The 17,574-nt window shown below is 41.4% G+C and overlaps 1 protein-coding gene across 1 annotated transcript; it reads left to right on the plus strand.

The window, feature by feature from the left end:
- Positions 1 to 8,842: 8,842 nt before the first annotated feature.
- MSGN1 (mesogenin 1) lies at positions 8,843 to 9,409 on the plus strand. The gene has a single exon (XM_059843404.1). The coding sequence runs from the start codon at positions 8,843 to 8,845 to the stop codon at positions 9,359 to 9,361; it is 519 nt and encodes a 172-aa protein (XP_059699387.1). The 3' UTR covers positions 9,362 to 9,409.
- The last annotated feature ends 8,165 nt before the right edge of the window (positions 9,410 to 17,574 follow it).

Below are 17,574 nucleotides of genomic sequence, written 5' to 3' on the forward strand. Positions count from 1 at the left end.
AAGGATGGAGGTGTGTGGCCAAATAGCCTCAGGCTCTAGGTTTTATTTGGGAGGATGCAGTCTGGGGTCACCACCCCAGAACACTGGGCCTTTTTAAAGCTGTGTAATGAGTACTGATTAGCCATTGTCTGGAGCATACTGAAGGTAGCAGGGACTATGTAAATGTTAGCTTACTTTGGTGCACATCAATAGGGAAACCCCAAGAGCCCTTCTGAGTTCTGGTTGTTATTGGTTTGGGGTTTTTTCCCCTGCCTCTCCTTTAAAAGATGCTCCTTCAATCTAAGAGTTAACTTCAAGTTGAATGTACTTGAAAATTCAGTTCTCGGTACATTTTGTTCTTCAAAAGGAACGCCATCCATCTGTGTTACTTTGCTTTTAAATGATCACACAATGTCAGATACCAGATAAGAGTGAGACACTGATGAATGCGCATCCCAGCCTGACAGGGCAGGTCAATGTCAGGGAAATCAACGTTCTCTTTTTTTTTTTTTTTTTTTCCCCTTTGTTTTTACTTTTGCTACAACCCATTTGCCAATATTTACTGTAGAAAATCACTTCTCTTGAAGCTCAACTGGCTTAAAGCAGAATCAACCGGAGAATTTAGATTTAATTGCTTTCTATTTCCGTCTCCATTTTATACAGTCTTTTAAGCTGACCGCTGTGGTGGGCACTACAGAGATCTCTGCAGAGAGGCAATCCCTCCCCTGGCACAGCCTGTCTCCAAGGAAGGGAGAGATTTGGGGAGCAAGGGCAGAAGACAGGGCCTCTTTGGTCATGCAGGTCAGTGGCAGGGGGAGAACGGGACACTGGTGACCTGAATTCCCGTCCTGATTGTGACCTGGTTGTGCTGCCTCCACGGACAGCGCTTTACTGTTTTCCCTGGATTGCAGCAAAGTGGATGCTAAGGGAGGGCAGTGGTAGCCAGGACCAGCTGCCTCCCGGATTTGCATACCTGCTGTTGTGAGATCTACCTGCTTATTCATGCATGCACCGCTTTTACACATCCAATTACCATTAACTAAGCAGGAACTCAGGCAGGGTGCAAACCAGATGTCTGTGTCTCCTCAGAGTGATGGGGACAGCAGCACACAGCTAAATGGGCTCTCAGAACGAAGGCAAGTTGGGGGTTTGATTGGTAATCCTTTTTCCCCTCTAGTTCTACATTTTACCTTCTCTTTGTTTGACCTGATGATAGATTCCTAAGTTTGACTTATTGGCCCATACTTAGGTATTCTTGGTTGGAGTTTAGGTTTTTTAGTCTCTTTTGTGTTTAAAAACAGAAAGTAAAAAATATTTTTCTACACAGCAGTGACTTAAAGTAATTTTTTTTTTCAACTTTATAACCTTAACTGAGTCCCGATCTGTAAATACATACCTAAACAATGTAACTGTTTGATAGGCTGTGCTTAGGACTGCCTTAAAAACCTGTTTCAAGTGGATAATTATGCTTCCTGTTTCTAAGTTAACTTTATCCATGCAATTGACTAGATAAAGAGAGATGTATGATTATCTGAGCAGGAGATGTCAAGAAAAGGCATAATTTTCTACTGTCAGTACCAAGAAGCACAAAAAAAGAGTGAGACACAGAAAATCAAGTAGATGAAACCTTAAAGAAAGGGAGAGAGAAATTAAATTAATTAAATGACAAACAAAAGAGGAAAAGGAATAATATTTAGTGATAGATGGAACAAACTAGAAGTAGAAAAATTGAGAAGGGGTAGAAAATAAAAGTTGATTATGAGGTATAGAAAAGGAGCTTCTTCAGTGGTAGAGAACACAGACCTCTGCACCTTTCATCTACTTGATTATAATCCAAACACAACTGTTCAAAACTATAATCAGGCAGGAAAAATATCTGTGTCTTCTATCACCAGCAGGAAACCTATATTGCATCACTGCAAGGCCAAGGGCTTTTAAGACTCAGAAATGGTGTTTGCTGCCTTTTTTCTGCAGCGTGCAAAGAGCTTGGTTGCTCTTCCTTTCACCTCCCACCAGGTAGTTGCAATTGCAGGCAGAGGTAAGGCCTGCCCTGAGCTCCTCTGTCCACACACCACATTCCCTGGTCCCTCAGACAGCTTGGTGAACTTTTTCTGGACTCCAGTGTTTCAGCTCACCAGGCTTCCCAAGTCTTCCAAGAAGATGCCTCCTGCTTGTTTCCCTGAGCCTGTGCTGCTGCATGGGGTTACCCCAGCCAGCACAGGGATTTGCTTTTGCTTTCTCTGCACATCCCAAGGCTGCTTCCAGATAATTTTCTCCAGTCCCTCTGATGGAAGCTCTGCTCTCCAAGACATTAACCACTACCTATACTTCAATATCATTTGGAAACCTCTGCATATGCAGCATTACCTAAAAAAATGTGAACAATTTTACTCAAATGTATTCATGGGACTCTTCTAGGACCGAGTTTAATTCAGTAAGCAAAATTCATGTAAGCACTCTGAGCAAATGCAAAAGAAAAAAAAAAAAATCCCCAAATTAACATGCTATTTAGATTAATCAATAGCCTGAAGGACAGACTTTCGGTCTTTTTTGGTGGGACTGAATGTGACTTAAATTAAGATTTAGCAACTTGCCAAGAAATCTAATATTGCAGTTTGAAATCAATGGTCCTTCCCCAGGGCTAACCACGTGCCCTGAAAGGCGCTCAAACAGACACACAGCATTTTATTTCAGAATATGAAATATGTAACTGCTAAATAAAATCTGTAATCTAACACTTGTATGTTGTCTCTTATCCAGACTATTGATCCATTTTATAATTATTAAACTGAACAGAGACTTTGCCCAGAGCATAACTTCATTTAGCATGGAGATGAAACATGGTTTCTGTTAGCAGCACACAGCAATTCTGCCCATCAGTCCTAAGATATGGGGGAGGAAGAAATGAGCAGATACTGATAAGGAGGTTCAGTGGACAAAAAAGGAACAGCCTGAACTGAAATATAATCACAGAAATTGAAAAATAGCTCCCTTCACAAACACACAGCTTCAGCTCCGCAGCTCGACTACAGTCACAACTGAGCTTTCAACAGAATTTTCCTGGCTATTGGAATTTCTTGTATTATTTACCTAGTTTTGGAAAATTCATCATGTTGCAAAATGAATGCATGAAAGCCCATTTTATTAGCAGGAAAGCAAGAGTGCAAACCCTTAGGTGCTATCCCAGTTTTTTAATAAGGCTGTGAAACAAACCACTGTCACACATGGCAAAGGAAATCATCCCACTGTTCATGGGACAGTAAAATAAACACTTGGGGATAAAATATATAGTACTTCATAATTTATTAAATTTGAATGTATGCTTTTGGGTAGGAAAGGAGGTATAGCTGATCTTGAAATACTTGCAACAGGTAACCCTCCACCTCTCCCACAAAAAATGGAGGAGATATATCTCCTCCATTACAGCACACAACAGTTTTTAAAACTAAATGTGAAAGCTGACATAATTAGCTTCACTAAGTGCTAACAGAGTTTTCCTTCAGAAACAGCTTCTATTATTTTGATAATATCTGTTACTTCTCATTTCTGAGCAAAATGAATCTTATTAGGCTCTCCTTCCTCCCCCAGCTTTGCCCCTTCCTTCTGGCTGAAGTAACCAGTGGACATTAAAGACCAACCACACAGTTGAACCTCCTTTCAACTTCTGTTAACAGGGGTATTAAAAAGACATTCCTAAATATCAGCTGAAAACCACTAGGTAATAAACTCACTACTTAAAAGGTGGGTAGGTGTAAATTCCACACGTAGGGCTTTTCATCTGGGAAGCCAGTTGCTTGGAGATCAGATGTTTTAAATGAATTGCGGAGCTGATGTCACTTGTCAGTCGATGGGGACTGACACTATTTGGAGGATCAAATACTTACATTTGAGGATGTAAAGCAAATAGATAAGTCCTGATCCTGCCAGCCCAACACCAGAGAGATGCTTGTTCACTATGAAAAGCCCTGGAGAAATCAGTGATACTCACTTGACTGTTTCTTCTCCATGAGCAGAGTCCAGTCTGGATATTTTGGAGCTGCACCCTTGAGAACATTAAACATTTTAAATCTCTATGGCAGGATTTTCTAACAGCATTAGAACTAGACTATTTCTGATCTTACTACAAATTAATAACTACAGTTTCTTCTGTGCTAGCCACAGATTTGCTTGACCAAAGATGGTCTAGTGGTCTAATAACAATCAGACATCTAATTTACATATTATTTTCAGTGATTATAGTAAGGGTTTTGGCCTCCCTGTTATACGGCTGGACTTAGAATTGGTACTTGTTCTCTTACTGCCTTTTTTACCTCTAGGAACTGTAAGTGGCTATGCATCTGCATTCTTCAGCATACTGACCTCAAAAAAACCCCAAATATAGGATTTGTTGACCAGCTTGCTTATTCAGAAGTCTTATTTGTTTCAGTTGAGGTTGGAAGTAGATTAAACCTTCTTCCACAAGTAGGAAGGGAGCTTCAAGGTATAAAAATTCTAAAAAAAAAAATTATTCTATCCAAACTGAGGCAAAACCTTAAAAAGGAGAGAAGCATTGTCTGGTGGCTAATGTGAGTCTGGATAACAAATGTGGTGGATCCTTTCCTTCCTTTATTGCCAGCTTGGATGTAAACAGAGGTGTTCAACACTGTTTTTCAGAAGTGTTGAACACCTGCTGCGTCTGCTGAAGTTGGTGAGACCTGCAGCTGCTTGCCCCACATTTTATATGTGGTGATTGGGTCCTTGTGCAGGAAGGCCCACAGACACCTCCACAGCGAGCGGGCGGCGCTGCAGCCAAAACCTGGGGAGCCGTTTGTAAAAGAGGAGGTGAAAGGACTTTAAAAGCTTTTGGGAGATGTATTCTTTTTTTTTTTTCACCTTACAAACTGCAAGCTGAGACTGTATCATCTAAGTGCTCTACAAGGATGGTAGTATGATCTGCTTCTTGTGAAAAATAAGCCTAGACCTCTATCCCGATTGTAAAGGAGGCTGACTGTGATGAGTTTAATGTTATTTAAACACATTTATCCATGTTTACTCAGTTTCAGCCTGCATTCTTCCCAGCCACTATAGTTTTTTACTCCCTGTATGTTTCTCCTACCAAAATCACAGTATGGTGGAAGTACATTCTAATATAGAAAAAAAAATTGTATCAGTTGTAAATTACTGTACACAAAAATGAATTTTTTTTACTATACATAATCATGCCATATTATGCCATACATAATATGGCATGACTTATTACATAATATTAAGTCTGGATTTCTTATTTTAAATTTAAACTCTGAAGCTCTAGAAATTTTCTATGCCATGGGTGGTTTGGGTTTTTTAAATGGAAAAATTTTTGCACCTTCCATGCATCCAGGTTCCCGTGATGAATTCAAAAATATGACCAAGGAACATTTAATTTTAAAGGAGATGAAGATTGAGATGTTAGCCTTTGTACTGCAGAATAGATAATTGAAATGAAAATCCAAACTATCGGTCAAGAGAAAAATGCCTTATCATTTTTTGTCAGTTCATATTTCACTGGTGTTAGCCTAGTATCTCACTTTCCTTCAATGTTTTGACATTATTAATGGATAGAAAGGAAATTCCTAAAATTTTGATGATGCAAAATAAAATAAAGATGCAAAACTTATTTCTTTTTCCTTTTTCTGTGTATTTAATGTCTTGGAAGAGGCCACCTGAAATACTAGACTTTCTTAGTATTTGAATAAGAGCATCCAGTTGTCATAGGGTTTAGAAAAATAAACCTGGTATCCAGCCTGTAGCCTTACCTTCCTCTGTATGATACTTTTTAAAGTGTTATAAATTACACTGAGAACTGTTCTACCATTGCCATTGATTTTTGAGTGTTACAATTTTCTGTACTTTGCAAGATAATTTCCTAAGTGAGAATTCTCATTCTTGTGGGTGCAAATGTAGCATCGTCTAAAACTAATTACTCCAAGAACAGCTACATGCCACGAGACTCTGCTGACTTACACAGGCTGTGGATCACACCAGGATCACGGGGAGGTGTTACACAGCTTCCCAATTCAGCCAAAACCGAGCACGCTTCCTTTGAGTCTTCTTAGGGAACCTGGGGGCTGTGGCAAGAAATGGGAGGCTGGTTTTCCAAACAGAACCTCTGTCTGCATCTCCACCAGCAGAGCAAACAGGGCACAGCCCTTTCTTTGGCTCTGAAGATGTGTTGTGGCAACGCTTGCTTTAGTCTGGGGAAACCCTCTGCTCGCCCCTGTGCCCTTGGTGGCCTCTCCTGGACCACAGCCAGGAAGCTTTTGGGACATAAATAAGTGTGCCCAAGCTAAAACAGTGTCAGGGAGCACAAAAGGATGCACAACAACTGCAAGGCATTAGCCCCATAATATCTATTAATATAGAAAATCCTGTAAATATCTCTTGCTTGTGTAACAGTTCACAAGAGCATAAACTTACAGGGTACAGTGATTTTTCATGCAATTATTAGAATAATCATCTACATACTCACATATCCTGCCTTGGATGCTCTAAACATTTACTCATAAGATATAAGAAAAGATATAGCCATTGCTGTAATGAGTCTTCCTCTTCCCTGCCTAATCTCACCTGAATCCCAATATATAAGAACACAGAGATGAAATCAGAATGTGATAAGTCTCCCATTCACAGCAAAAATCTGTACAAAATCTTGGATGTGCACAAAATCTTTCCCCCCACCGGTGTCTGAGAAACACTTTCTGTGATTTACCCATAAACTAACAGGTGAGGTACATTATTTATAGTCAGCAAACAAGTGACTGGTTGAAGGTTTTGCTTCTAAATTTGACTGCTTAAATTGCTACTTGGTTCCAAAATGAAACTGCTGTTCAGAACAGTCTATCTATGTGCTCACTATGTGTATTTTTAATATATTTATATACTCCATATGTATATATTATGTACATGTAGATATGTATACATGCATATATAGATACATATATTGGGAAGCTTCTTTCCCTTTTCACACCCTGACAAAAGTGCTTCCTTTTCCTCCTCCCCTTATATTTCTGTATTTGTAGTCTTTTAATTGCTGTGTTAAGAGGGGAAAAAATAAAAGACATGAAATAAGAGCAGGGGCCCTATCAAATGGAAAAGACACTATAAACACAAATACAGGGAGGAAAAAGGAAAAACAGTTGGACAGTACAAGTTCCCTATTTATGCAAAATTAGATCCTATGTGTCTAACTTGTGACATTGTGACCACTGCCTGGGTACTCAATGAAACCATTCAGACCACTGAAGTCACAGAAAATACATGTCATCTTGTCATAATTTTAGTTTTTAGCAGTAAGTTTTAAACCATAAGATGCCTCCTAACATTTTGATACCTAACTCACAAAGCCTTCCCAGTGACTATGCTGAGTATTTTTTTGTGTGTGTGGTTATAGTGAGGATTTCACAGAAAGAAGTGGCATGTTCCAGAAAACCTCTGTGTGTAACTCTGAGGCATTCCCTGCCTTTGTTTGGAGTGGATTATGGAGCACACAAAGATCATTACACAGAAGGAAACTCTAAAATAAATCCTACTTTTATTCTTCCTCCAGGCTGACACTCTTTCTCCCCTTCTTTTCATTATATATTACATTTTGCTTCCATTATGTACCAACTCAAAGTCATGGCTGCTCAACAGCTGCAGAGCTCTGGAGTTTTGGACAGTTTTCCTGGCTCTCCTAATGCTTTGCTCCGTGATTTGGGGAAAGCTCCTCCTTGCCTCCACTTATCCATTTCCCCAGAGTAATAGAGAACATTAATCATCACTGGAAGCTGTACTGAAGCCTAGAGATGAAAAGTGCTTGTTATTAATGATATTAATTTACAAGTTATACATTTTTCACTTGAACTGTGTAACATATAACTGCTGTTGCATTGAACTGAGGCTGGAAAAGGGCTTTTTTGCCAGAAGAACAGAATCCTAAACATAGAAAATTTTACAGAAGTAGCTTCTACTCTTCTCTAACACATATATAACCTGTATATTACTTTGAATTAAATTTCCATGGAAAACATTTGTCTGGACCCAAAGTTTATACAGTGTATATTTTGCTTCCTAGACCTTTCTTTTTAATTACATTTTCCTATTTTTTAATGGGACTTTGACCTTGTTTACAATTAGAGATTTCCTTTTTGATTTCCCAGTCATATTAAAATAGCATATAAAGCTACAAACTGCAGGGGAATGTATTGCAGTTCTTTCCTCCTTTCTCATACTGAAAACCAAAGTGATAGGTTTCTCATAAGTTGCAACCTCAAGAGAGGAAAAATCCACAGAGAGCCATGACATACACAAATCCAAACAAACCATCTCTGACTTTCGCAATTAACATGCAGATAAGAGATAGCCCAGCCGCACTCAGCATGGGTCACATATTCACTGCTGCAGTGCCATCACCTTCAGTTACCCAGAAATCAGGGCTCAATGGCTTAAATTTAGGGTCTGTGTTAGTGACCAATAAATTCTAGATCTGTAAATTGTTTTGTAAAAACGTTGATTTTCTTTTTTCCTCTCTCAGGACTTCCCCCCTAGTGCAACGCTCAATGTAGATGCGCAGCCTTAATCGGTTTAGTTGCGAGAAGATAATCTTTTTTTCTCCCTTTCTTGCTGTTGCCTGTTAGCTTAAAGGCTTTTTAGCTGAAGGTTGATAATTATCACTGAGAAGAAACTAGCACATCAGGAGTTCATTTTCTATCTTAGCACTTCTGGCGCTCCTTTGAACTCCTCGCACCAAGCCCGTGTTCCCACTCTGTCACTTTCCTCCCTCCATCATAAAAAGGTCTCGGCAGCCGGCGGCTCCAGCCTTTGCTGGTGGGCAGAGAGCATCGCTTCTCCCGAGCGCTCCTCCGGCATGGACAAGCTACACGAGACATTGATAAACATGGAAGATGCTCTGGGTTCGGAACACTCCGCCTGCTTGTCATCCTGGGACTGGAAAAGCTCCGCTGGGCCTTTCGAGCTGCACCCCATCTCGCCCCCGCACAGCCTGTCCCCGACGCCCTCCTTCGAATCCTACTCCTCGTCCCCGTGCCCGCCGGCGGCCGAGACCCCCTACAGCAGCGGCGGCGGCAGCGGCCTGGCGGGCTACGGCCTGGTGGAGTTCCCGCCCGCCTACCTGCCCAGCCCCGGGCAGGCCCGGCTGCCCAAGGGCACCAAGGTGCGGATGTCGGCCCAGCGCCGCAGGAAGGCCAGCGAGCGGGAGAAGCTGCGCATGAGGACCTTGGCGGACGCGCTGCACACGCTGCGCAATTACCTGCCCCCCGTCTACAGCCAGCGCGGCCAGCCCCTCACCAAGATCCAGACCCTGAAGTACACCATCAAGTACATCAGCGAACTGACCGAGCTCCTCAACAGCGTCAAGAGGGCGTAGAGCCCGCCGGGAGCGCCTGCCCCGGCAGCCCCAGGGTCTTTACAAACAAAAAACATCGAAATTTCTTCCTCGTCAGAGTACGGCGGGGCCCGGTGTGAGAGGAGGACGGCGCCAGGGAAGGGGAAGCACCTCTGTGCCTGGGACGCAATGCTGGAAGGTGATGTAGGATTGCCTGTAAACCTGAGCTGCAGGTTGCTGAGACAGAAGTCTTACTATTTGCCTTTTTTTTTTTTTTCTTTTTTTTTTTTTTTTTGTTTAATAAGCTTTTGAGAAATATCAAACCTAGTCTGTTACAAAAGTAAAAAAAAAAAAAAAAGACAGCTGATCTTCCTAGGATTTACATATCACTGTTCTGACTGAACTTCTTTTAGAAGGACAATAGTAAATCCATAGATGTTAAACAGAATTTTAAAAAAATGACAACAGCTTCATAAGAATACTAAGTGTATTGATTTGTAGGCACTTTAATCATAGGATGAGGAAAAACACGTTTCTAGTTCATGTATTGTCTATTTATCCACCTGTCCACTGTACCTAAAAGTCAAGTAACTAAGTAATAGTGAGAGCATCTTTGCATGTAAACAAATAAATATGTCATAGTCTGTATCCTGTATTATAAATCTGATTGTTAGATAAGTAAAATCTAGTGATGACAGCTAAATATTGAAAATGAAATATAAGCAAACTAACATTCTGTATAGATAAACTGCTAAGTCCTCTCCTCTTTATTAATATATACAGAAGTATATAATTTTTCTGTATTTAATGTATAAAAAACCCCTTATCCGATGCCAATAAATGATGGAAGACTTTTACATCAAATTCTTAAACAAAAAAGATTAGGTTATCTTACTCTCTGACATGAAATAAATTGATTCAGGTTTCACAAAGATGTGAAGTTCTATTCTCAAGGTGTCCTGAAAGCCAGGAGGGCTCTGGTAATCCTGTCATTTTATGAAAAGCCAATCAAAGATCAGCTGTTTTCTACAGCCTGTCACAGTCCTGTAACACATGCACACAAAAGATTAAAAAAACCCCGAACAAACAAAACAACTGGAGATGCAGTTTTAATTTTTAATGACTTTGACTTTCAACTGATGGGCACCACACCACTGAAAGTATGTGCAGCTCTGTAAATCTCAGTGCTTGACTGAGTCATAAGACTTGGCCTATGAAAGAAGCCAGAGAGGAGCAAACCCCAGTTGTGGGGAGCTAATTTAGTCATATTTATTTTTTCTGCTGGGGGAGATGCAAGGCATAGAGAGCACACCAGCTGGGAGGTGACAGGTTTGTCTCTCCACAGATCAGCATGGTGGTGTGGGACAGCTGGTTTAGATTTGTGGATAAATCCTGTAGCAGAGAACCACAAAGCTAAAACTTCATTCCCTTTTTTTTTTTTCTTTCCCTCTCTTTGTTTAGAAGGAATTAAAATTATCTTCATACATTTTTTTCTTCCAAAGATCAGCCTCGGCTGATTCAGTGCTCTTCTCACATGGTATGTGCATATTGGGGCAATCAGAATGAAATCCAGCACTATCACAAAAAAGCAACTACCCTCAAATTTATGCAGGTTCTACTGTCACTCAGATGTAACCACATTTAAGCATATCACATATGCTTCTGTTTGTAACTAACCCATGTTAGATTTGTTACAGGCTTTAGTGTTTCAGCAAGAGTATAAGTAAAATAATTTTTTAAGGCCCTATAAAATTGTCAGATTAGAAATATGAGGTGGCAACACTGATGGCAGAAGAGCATTCCTCAGTATAAATCTGTGCAGCTTATCCAGATTTCAGCAGATTTGCCACATAGGGAAAGTCAATCTGAATATTTTACAAAGGACTGAAACTGCATGATACCCATGGGACCTTGCACAGAACCATAACTGAAAGCCTGATCCCACATTCTTTCTCAGAGTTATGGGAAGACTTCTAACCTTGGCCTTTAAATGTTCTACACCTGAAACTATAGGTAGGGACTGTGCTCTCCAGCTGTGGAAGCCTACAGTCATGGTTAATGCAGAGAAAGGGGGACCTAAAAGTTTAATTGTTATTTTATTCATGACCTTGGCTGGTCATCCAGCATTGTTGCCTCAGTTTACCCATCTTCAAACAAAGATGAATGCCTCAGAAAGCTGCTGCTCACAAAGCTGGGTGATGCTGTATGGAAGAAGGCCCAGGAAGAAAGGTACCCTGCACCTTGGAGAAGTGGCTCAGTCAGCATTCCCCACCACCCCAGTGAAATGGGGAGGTAAATGCCCTGAAGCTGCTGAGCTGTAACTTTTTACATGCCCCAGGAGTTCCTCTCCTTGCAAGTGCAAGGTGGAACAACAGCTCTAGGTAAGCCATGAGGCAAGGCTGTGGGTCCCAGAAGAACATGGTACTGCCTCTGTGTCAGGGAGCCAGACCTTGGCTGTGTCTACTCCCACTGGCCCAGGCTCCAGCAGGACAGGGCTGCACCTCAGCTGACCTTGGGGAAAGAGCTGCACTAAATCACTCCCTGTGCCACAGTGGGGCCAAAGCCCACATCCACAATGCAGATAGTTTATTAGAATTGGTTCTGCTCATGCACAATTTAATCTGTTTGATCCCCCACAGGAGATCTCTCCTTTCACCTGTGGGGATGGTGGGAATAGGAGGAAGAAGTAGGTTTAGTACCTGCACATGGCTGAGGTTTCCCAGGCTGTGTCAGATTTGTTCCTCCCCTTCAGAAAGAAATAAATTCTTGCTCTGCCTAACATGAAATATTTCTATAAGCCCCACCTTTTGTAATTCTTCCCCTTAACACACATATTTCACTGATCCAGAGAAAATAATCTGAATTATTGTAGTCAAAGTACAAGATGGTACAAGGCCTGCTGCTATGAAATGCTGGATTTTATTATTCTCAATAAAAGTGAATACATTTCAGGTTCATCTTCTTTTTCCTTTAGGCCGAGGAGTTTAGGATATTGTCCTGGTTTAGGGCAAATTTGGGAGAGAATCCCCAAAAAGGGCTTCTCCAATAAACAAACCCACACGCCCCTCCCCCAACCGGTTCAGGAAGAATTCCTCGGAGAGAAGTGGAAAGAACCTGTTTATTTGATAAGCACAGCACCCCCCAGCACACACAATGAACAGTACCGGATGACACCACTCTTCCACTGCTCTGAAAAAGATGACAAATTCAGAAAAGTCTCTCCTGGGGGTTTGCTCTGTTATCAGTCCCTCCGGCGCCGAGGCAGCTGCTGCAGTCACAAGGTGTAAACTCACTCTCTCCGTGTTCCAAATCCCAGTCCGGAGCAGTTGGCAGGTCCAACGGGGTGGAGGGAACAGTCCAGAAAGGAATTTGGACTGTTTAGCTAAATTAACTAATGGCGGGGGGGAAAGAAAGCAAGAGCAAGCAAAGCAGAAGCGAAGCAGAAGCAAGAGAGAAAGCAAAAAGCAGGGGCAAGAAGCAAAAAACAGCAACATGCACTGGTGCTATCTGGATGTCCCGCCGAGTGGCTGATAAGAGGCCAGAACAAAACCTTCACTCCACCAGTCTTAAAGGCACAGAACATAAATATCCAGCATAAATTACACACACACGAATGGGGATAACAGTCACCCTAGGACAGATATCCAAGTGATGTGAAAGGGATCAAGAGATTCCTCACTTATGGTTATGAGATCTAACTTTCAGGAGAGTAAGGTCCATAAAGCTGTATTTATTCTAACAGCAATAATCTGCAGAAAAGGGGCAAAAATTTGAACCTCAGTCTGAAAAAGTTGCACAAGTCATAGAAGCAGAGAACATCTCTCACATACAAGCACCTTTTTCTTAACACGTGTTAAAAATGTACATGGAAATAAAGCTAAAATGGCTGAAAGGCCATGGCTGAAAAATTCATATATACTCTGTCTGATAGAGTTCAGCATGCTGAAAAGGTACAGGAGAGGCAACTGGGGTTAGTCCTACACAAATTAACGCTTTCTGTCCTCAAGAACTCACCTTTTTGCAGGTTAGTATGTCATTGAAATTCCTTATTAACTTGGAGAGCAGAACATGGATTCTAAAGAAGAAACCATCACCACTAAAATACAGTTTTCCATCTTCTCAGGTACATGAAATCATACTTCTCAAGTGATACTAGCCACAAAAATGAAAGGACAGCAGGACAGTCCTCAAGTGCTAAAGAAAAAATGAATAAAGTATATTATAAGATCTACAGAAATTGATTATTGAAATGGATTTTAGAACCTCAGGAGAAGCCTTGAGATATAGAAGGCCTTGCAATTTGGTTGAACTACCAGTCCTTTTCTCTCAGTTTATTGATGAGGTGATTAGCATCAGTTGCTGAACATGAGTGCATTTTTCTGCCTTTTAAACAAGTATTTCCACACTTTAAAATACACACTTTTCACTGAGCCAGAGACCAGCTCAGAAGCAGGCTGAGGGCAAGAGAAATGAGCAAGTGGCACCAAATCAGGTGAGATGACTGGACCCCAGCAGCTGTATCCAGGGGGCTGGGCTGTTCTTCATGCTGAGTTGTGCCCCTGCCTCCTCTCTGGGTGAATTGCTGAGGGGGGACCAGGTGGAACCACACAGTGCCAAAAAAATTCAGAAGCCAGGGAAAAGAGCCCCACATTCATCCTAAACCTTTTATTAGGGAAGAAAAAGGCAGGGCAGAACAGACAGTTACATATAATGGAATTTATACCAGTTAACTCCTTTGGTGCTGGGAGGCAGTTGGTGCTGCTGGAGGGAGCAGTTGCTGGTACCAAGGATATGACAATAGACTCTGGGCTCATTTTCTACCTCAGGGACCAGAGGCTGTTCTGGGGCAGCTGGAAGGATAAGATACTGCTCTGTTTAGCAGGAGGAATGGCAGTGCAATGGAGGAGGCCTTGCAGGCAGGATTAGCCCAGGATTCAGGAGGCTTGCACAGCCTCACTTGGCAGGGCAGGCTTTCCACCTGGATCTGGGAGCTCAGCAGTTTCTCTGCCCACTCTGTACAAAGGATTGTACAGCAGCGTTGGCTGCCAGCAGCAGCAATACCTAGACATAGACCCTGAGGGGGGCAAGGAGGTCAAATCACTTCTTGAGGACAAGAATAAGTACCTTGGAGAGAATATTCCCCAGTGGTTAAGGGCTCACAGTGGAAGAAGCTCCCTAGGCAAGCCCCAGCTCTGTGATCCATGGAACTCACCCCCCACCCCCCAAAGCAGAGGCGAGCCTGAGGCCGCCCGCACACACACAGGGCTTTGAAATTCTATGCTGAGGAGCACCATGTAGGTGCCAAGAGGTTTTATGGTGACACATTTGGGCTGCACATAGGTGTGCTTGGGACAAAGAAAACCTCTTGCAAATGGGCTTCAGCCAGTTCCTTGGGAGGGCTGCTTCTCTGGAACTGCCATATCCCCTCCGACTAGGGAAGCCAGGAGCTATGCTTCCAGCTCTGCCTAGAAGTAGCTAAAAAATACTCCACAAAACCATAAATACCCCTCCAGCTTCTAAGGGCTCAGTGACTGATTTTTGCTCCCCAGCTTATCTGCCATGCAACTACAAATCCTCTTATTACCTTTAACAGGCAGGAAACTGGAAAGAGAATTCACAGATCCCAATAAATCTGTCTGTTTCTAATGAGCTATAGAAGCTGGATCCTTCTGAGCCCTCATCCCTGATCAAGCCCCTGACTTTTTGCTTCTTTATGCACCAACATCAGCCTAGGCTTGCACTCTTACAGTACTTGATGTAATGTCAAGGAGGAAGACTCACCTTATTTATGTTTTCAAGCATTTCTCTCCAAGCACATGCCCTTCCAGCATTCTAGCTAATACTGTGTTTAGGTGTTTCTAGGCTCACAGGCACAAATAAAATGACATTATATGGAGGTGGCTAAAAACTCAAATAGATTTGTGGCAGAAGCCAAGACTTCCTTAAGCTTTCCAAATCATTAGAGCATTGTCAGAACATGTTTTCCTCTGGATAGAGGTGCATAGCATTCACTGAAGAGTTTGGCATCTAAAAGAAAAAGCAAAGGAATATGCCATGGAGAGAAAATGAATTGGGACAAAAAAAGTAGTTGGCACTTTTCTTAGCTTTTCAGTATTAGTAATAAGTTGTTGCTACTTTAAGTCACCAAAACAGTAAAGTTTTAAAATACTGGCTGTCATTGAATACAGACTACAGAAAAGATGAGATTTCTGTCCATCAGTGACTAGATAGGAGGTTACTTACTAGCAGTGATTTTTCAACATTTACTTGAAATGGAAATAACTATCTGCAGTACATTTCTGTTATTGTTTCTATTTTCCTATAAAAACAAATCACACCAGACTTCTTTTCCCTTACCACTTTTGTCATTCACCTGTTGAAATTGCAGAAGACTTTAAGCATAAACAAAGAAGATTGATCTGCTTTCAACTTGTGTTAACAGGGATATAAAAATAACATCCCAAATACCAGGGGAAAAGCATGTGGTCATAAAATATCCACTTAAAAGGCAAAGAGGTGTTGATAAAACACTTGAAGATTTTTTTTCTTTTTTATATATATAACCAGGAAGGCAGCTCCTGAATTTTAGTATAAACAGACACCTCTGAGGTAGAGAGAGCACTACTGTCATGTCTTTAAAAGATTTTACTGATATTCAAATGGATTTTGTGTGTCTCAAAGGCTGCTGGAACATCTGACAAGAAGCTTTATATAAATCCTTGTCTAACCATGGAGGGAAATGTCCTTGAATTTTCCCACATATCAGAAAGGTTAATAGAGAAGATGACTCTTTACATAACTCATCCTTCAAAATGGCACCAAACAATGCTTTTAGAAGAGCTGAAGAGTAGAGCCACAGTGTACCTGGGCATCACCTTGCTTTTCTACAATTTGTAAAAGCCCATCAACAAAGAATCTCAAGGTGTCAACTAAGCTTATGAAAATAAATGAAAGTGTCTTAAAAAAGATTGTAAATACCAGATTTCTATGTCTGATGATGTCCTTGAGTCTTGGTTTGAAGAAAAAAAACCTGAAAACGCAGGAAGCCGTAACCAAGGACAGAGTTAACAGTACTGAAATGGGCTGCTCATCTGCAGGCTTGGTTCTCCCAGCAGTCTCCAAATGTTACACTTTTCCCCCACACAAATATAAGAAAGTAGCTCAGGCTTCTCAAGGCAGCCTGTGCTGTGCTGGTGAAGGCACATGACGATTGTCACTCACTCAGCTGGAGAGAACACTGCTTAACAGTCTAATTTCTTGGGGAGACATGAGGTTTCCCATTTCTTGTCAGCACCATGTAAGACACAGGGAAGTCACCACACCACCCTGGCAGCACAGTAGAGGTGTCTCCCTTGATTTCTTAATGGGTTTTGCCTGCAGCCTGAACATTACCCAGTCCTCAGACCAGTGGGCTAACACAGGGGAAAGCATTGGGCACCAAGTCATTGACTTGTCAAATCTGCTGACAGGCTTATGTGTTCTGCATTTTCCCACTATTCTCAATATTCCTCAATATCACAGCTCTATGGCTTTAGTCTTCACCTGCAACAGGGATAGCAAAATTAATCCTTCATCACAATAGCCTTCTCTACTAAAAAAAAAAAGTCTTGACATGATTCTCATCATGAAGGCCACACAGATTTTTCCAGAATTGACAGTAAGAGATCTATTACAGATATGCTTAGCAGGCAACAAGAAGACAAGACTTACATGAGCTGCAATTACAGCACAAACTGTTTAGTGGGATCTCTGTACAGGTAGCAACAGAGATACATTTTTTTTCTACTCCATGCTGTCTCACTAAGTGCTAATAGAATCAGAAAATATGGTCTTGCTCAAGTTAGCTTTCACAGAAATTTCCTGTTGTATAATTCTCTTTATAAGTTCTCTAAAGTTAAAAAGCAAAACACCCATTATTGTGTGTTTACTTCCAAGGCATCAAGATTTATGCTAAGCAATAGCTTTCATTACAACAGGAAAATATAATATTGAATCCAAAACCTCTTTTCTCACCAGTGTTCAGATGCAAAGAGGAAACCAAGAAATTTTTTATCCATTAAAAAAACCAAAACAAAACACACAGAGGAAAATCTGACAGGAGCCCCTAAGCATCACATTCCCTAGTAAGGAAAAATCCTCAACACTTTGCAGATAGAGTCCATGTACTGTCATTATTACTATCACAACTCTTTGCTAATTTTTTTTCCCTCAGCCAATCCTCAGTGAGGATACTCAGCTAAGCAGTCACTGATGTT

This window comes from Haemorhous mexicanus, chromosome 3 (genome assembly GCF_027477595.1).
Source record: "Haemorhous mexicanus isolate bHaeMex1 chromosome 3, bHaeMex1.pri, whole genome shotgun sequence".
Classification (NCBI taxonomy): domain Eukaryota; kingdom Metazoa; phylum Chordata; class Aves; order Passeriformes; family Fringillidae; genus Haemorhous; species Haemorhous mexicanus.